We start from the raw sequence: 4,685 nt of genomic DNA, 5'->3' as shown, positions 1-4,685 counted from the left end.
CCCCGTGGGCCGCGCCTTAGCACTGACCCAGATACCAGCCGACTGAGTCAGCGGCTCAGCCACTCAACCTGAGCCTCAGGCCCGGGCTGGGCAGGGAGGGGCCCTCTCAGCCTCCCCCGCCCCCGGGGTCACCGGAGCGCGACACCCTGTGCCCTCCCACAACCCAGGCCGGCCCATGGCCCACTGCTCAGGAATGCACAGAGGAGACCGTCCACGTTACACCTTTTATTTTATCTGCGTCTCCACTGTCTCCTCCCTCCCCCGCCGCCCCTGAGAGGGGGTGGAAGCCCCAGTTGGAAGGGAAGGGACTACTCTTTCCTCCCGGGAGAGGGACGGTGTGCCCTGGGCCAGGCCCCACTGATGAGGGACGCAGAGGCCTCCATGGCAGAGCGAGGGCATCGTCCAGGAGGCTGGTCAGGCGGGGGCCCCTCGGATGCCCTGTGGCCCTGTGGTCACCAGGAACAGGAAGAGCAGCGAAGCCCGGAGGGTGTGTGCGTGGCTGATGGAGGCAGACCTGGACTTGGGGGGAGGGGACCAGGGACCAGGGAATGTGGTTCGAGGCCGGAGAAGGAGCTTGGGTTACAGGGCTGCTGGATGGGGGGTGAGTCCACCAGGGGGCTGGGGGGGGGGCGGGCAGGGCTGTGCTGTAAGAACCAGGCTCCCAGGACAGGGGCCGAGCTGCAGGGGCTGGTCAGGGGCTGGCCTGAGGCCGGAGGGCAGGGGGGCGGCTGGCAGGGAGGGAGGATGGGGACCTTGGGTGGGTGGTAGGGCCAAGGCCCTGGTGCTACCGTAATCAGCTCTTGAGCTTCACGGACGTCAGCCCAGCCGGGCCTGGCCCCAAACCACCAGTTTGTGCTCTGGGCTGCTCCGGGGCTCCCAGGGTGGCCTCAGCCGCGCAGGGAGGACCCTCAGGAGGCAACAGCTGCCCCAGGACGCCTCCATGTCAGCTTTCTGGAAACTTTCTCCCCTGCACGGACAGACAGACTCCCGAGGCGGATCCTGTGCCATCGCAGGGGCGGGACAGGGCGGCAGGCAGGAGCCGTGCTGGGACAGTTCACAGCCTCAGCTCCAGGGGGCCCCGCATTCGGTCCGTTTGGGACGGCCCCTGGGCCCGCGGGCCTCGGCGGGCGGGGCGGGGCCGCTTTGGGGCCGCGGGGCCTCAGAACGCGCCCGGCCCGTCCCCCGGGCAGCCGCCGTCCCCGTGGACGATGAGCACCGGGAAGTACAGGGCGTCCTCGTAGCTCGGCGGGCTCTCCAGCGGCTCCGTGTCCTCCCCGCGGCGCCCGGGCGGGCCCCCGCTCAGGCTGCGGAAGACGCCGGGCGCCGCGCGGCCGCCCGCCCCCAGCGACAGGCGGCTGCGGCTGAAGGGCAGGCGGGGCCCGGCGGGCCGCGCGGGGGGCAGCGAGCTGCTGCTGACGGAGCGGCGGCAGCGCTGGCAGCCGCGCAGGAAGGCGCCCGCGCCCGCGCCCATGCCCACGGCCTCCGAGTAGCTGGGCACCAGCTGCCGGTTGGAGCAGATGTGCCACTCGAGCTCCGTGAAGTCCACGGTGGCCACGCGCGACAGCGGCGGCGGCGCGCTGGGCCGGCCGGGCTCGCCGGCGCCGAACAGCTTCTCCACCTGGTAGTGCACGTGCGCCGTGCCGCACGCCGCCGCCACGCGCAGCGGCCAGGACAGCGTGGCGGCCGACACGACCCAGAAGACCCAGGCGCGCGCGAACCAGGGCGGCCGGCGCGGGTCGGCGAAGACCAGCAGGCAGTCGCGGAAGTCCACGTCCTTGAGGTGCATGCCCTCGCGCGCCTCCAGGTAGTCGTCCAGGCCCTCGTGGGCGCCGAAGAAGCGCGCGCGCTGCGCCAGGTAGGCCGCCTCGGCCTCGGCGCTGCCGAAGCTGAAGCGCTTGGAGAAGCGCAGGCGCGTGGCGGCGTGCGCGCCCAGGCCCACCAGCTCCTTGGACACGTCGCGCACGCCGAGCGCCGAGTAGTCGAACTCGGCGCGCGCCGTGCGGCTGTCGGCGCGCTCGTGGTAGACCTGCGTGGTGGTGTAGGCGTCGCCGTTGCGGTAGCGCGTGACCTGGCGCGTGCGCCGCACGTAGTGGTAGCTGGTGGCCTTCCACCACACGCAGGGCGGCGCGCGCCGCAGCCGGCCCACCAGCGCCAGCACCGTGCGCGCGTCCGTGCGCGGCGCCCGGCGGGAGCGCGCGTGGCAGTGCCAGCACTCGGCCAGGTAGAGGAGGTAGAGCAGCGACACGAAGGCCAGCGGGATGTACAGGTAGCCGTCCGAGCAGGGGCTGGCGGCGTAGGTGGGCGGCGGCGCGCCGGGCCCGCGCGCCAGGGCCGCCTCGGGCCCCGGGACCAGCCGCGGCACCGTGGCCAGGCGGCACCAGGCCACCACGCCGCCGCACGCGTGGATGAGCAGCGTGAGGAGCAGGCACTTCCAGTGGGACTCGCGGCACAGGGAGCTCCCCAGCGACTGCTTCAGGGGCCGCTGCTGCGGGCGGGCAGAGAGGGAGGGCGTCAGGGCGGCTGGCACTGGGCTCCCGTGCCACCGATGAGGAAACTGAGGCTCCGAGAGACTGCAGAACCGGCTCCAGGCCTCACCCTCCTAGCTAACTCACAGGAGAGCGGCAGGACTCAAACCCAGGCCCGGCGGCCCCCGCCTGCCTGGGCGGGGTCCTTTCTCAGCCAAGGGCATCGAGGTCAAAACGGACCCATCTCTGCCAAGAAGGAAGAACCCTCTCCCTGGCCGTTGAGAAAACTGAGCTCTGGTCCCCGCTCTGCCCCAAACTCTCGGTGTTGTGGTCCTGGTCACACCCCTGCCCCCTCTGGGCCTCCATGCCAGACCCGCCGGTGTGGGAGGCCAGGCGGCAGGGCCCCCGTGCCGGCTCCTCCACTCACTGTGTGACTGGGGCGGGCCCCTCACGCTCTCTGGACCTCAGTTTCCTCCTCTGGGCACTGGGCTTGCTGAGAGGACTCGGTGAGATCATGTGTGTGAAGAGCTCGGCCCGGGGTCTGGCCGCGGGAATAAAGGTCATTGCTGTCCCCCTGAGGCTCCCTCCGCCCTCTGGGTCCACCAGGGACAGCGGAGACCGGAGCGGCTCTTACGGAGACGAGAAGGAGGGAGAGCCGGGCACGGGGGAGGTGTGAGTCTGGGGAGCAGGCGGAGTGCCGGCCTCCGCTCCCATCTGTGCTGCGGGAGGGGGTGGGCACAGCTGCTGGGCGGCAGGGCCGCTCCCCGCCCAGAGGGTTCACCCACCCTTCCTGGCAGCACTGCCAGCCTGTCACCCGCCCCACCCCCAAGGTGCCTGTGGAGAGAGGGAGGCCGGCGGGAGAGGAGGGAGGGAGGGGGAGAGGGTCTGGTGGAAACAGCACAGGTGGCTTAGTGGGCCGCCTCTCCCACTCCAGCCCACAGGCCTGGAGAGACCCAGGAGGGGAGGAGCCACGCCCAGCCCGGCCCCAGGCCTGCCCTCCCCCTGCACCCGCCCCGCCCCGCAGCCCGCGATGCACGCACCCACCCGTGCACACCTCCCACCCACACTCATCACACTCAGCTCCAGATGTGCGTGCTGCTGCTCAGCCAGGACACACCACATCACACCTGTGCCTGGCACAACCCCATCCCTGCACCGCGACACTGTGCAGGCACACACGCACACGCTCACCACAGGACACATGCATGCACGTACATGTCACACATTCACTGACGTCCGGAGCACACCAGGCCCTCACGTGGCCGCAGTGTACATCCCACCCCCACAGGCTGGCTCTGAGGAGGGGCTCCTACAGAAACACACTCACATGCACGCACACATGACCGCTTCACCCAGCCAGGCGGCCCCTGACCTGAGGGCCCACGTGTCCCACCCAAGGTGTGGGGAGTGCGGACGGGCATTCACACACCGACAGGCACACAGCACTCACCCAAACACACAGACCCACTCACCCCTATCACCCCACACCCCACACCCTCAGCCAGGGCTGAGGAGGAGCCATGGAGGGGGGGTCCCAGCCAGCAGCATCGGTCCAGGCCCTCCCTGCTGGGTGAGGAAGCAGGGGTACCAGAGGCCTCCTCCCTCCTCCTTCCCTTCCTCCCCCCACCATCTCTACCTCCGCCCCCCAGTGCCTGCTCCCGCTGCTGCATTGCAGGCTCTGCCTGGCGCCTCGGGAGCAGCCAGGACAGGCTGGGGGCCTGACCCCTGGGCCCTGGGGGCGAGGGCAGCGCTGCGGATGCCAGGCGCTGACGTCACGGAGGGGGAGCTGGAGCAGGGGACGCGGGGGCGGGAATCGCCCCCCCCATCCCTTCCCAGATGCCCCACCCCTGCACCCACGCGGGTCCCTAGGCCCCGACCCCTCGCAGGGCGCAGGCTACCCCGATGACGTCATTGACTTCCCACCCAGCCCCTGTCCGGGATTCGCTCCTTCCCTGGCCCTCCTTCCTCCCTGGCCCGCTCCGACCGGCCCGGCTCCGCCACTCGGAGCCCGTACCTCCTCTCGCAGCGGCTCGCCGTCCGGGAGGGCAGGCACCTCCGCGCCCTCGCCGCCGCCGCCGCCCTCGGGCATGGTGTTCTGGCTGCTTGGGCGCCCAGGGCCCGGGCCCCGGGCATGATAGGGGAGCGCAGAGGTTGCCGCTGGCCCGGAGGGCGTCCGCTCGGCTCGGCGGCCGCGGAGGGAGTGCACCGAGCTCGCCCGAG

The 4,685-nt window shown here is 71.4% G+C and overlaps 1 protein-coding gene across 1 annotated transcript; it reads right to left on the bottom strand.

Moving 5' to 3' along the window:
- Nucleotides 1-216: 216 nt before the first annotated feature.
- On the bottom strand, nt 217-4,685 carry TMEM151A (transmembrane protein 151A). The gene is made up of 2 exons (XM_036416553.2): nt 4,480-4,685; nt 217-2,485 (listed from the first exon to the last, which is right to left on the bottom strand). Exons 1-2 carry the CDS (start codon nt 4,552-4,554, stop codon nt 1,160-1,162), a joined length of 1,401 nt encoding a protein of 466 aa, XP_036272446.1. The 5' UTR covers nt 4,555-4,685; the 3' UTR covers nt 217-1,159.

This window comes from Pipistrellus kuhlii, unplaced genomic scaffold (genome assembly GCF_014108245.1).
Source record: "Pipistrellus kuhlii isolate mPipKuh1 unplaced genomic scaffold, mPipKuh1.p scaffold_m20_p_56, whole genome shotgun sequence".
In the NCBI taxonomy this organism is placed as follows: Eukaryota; Metazoa; Chordata; class Mammalia; order Chiroptera; family Vespertilionidae; genus Pipistrellus; species Pipistrellus kuhlii.
Note: the sequence above shows the minus strand (reverse complement) of the source record. Positions and strands in the feature narration are given on the sequence as shown.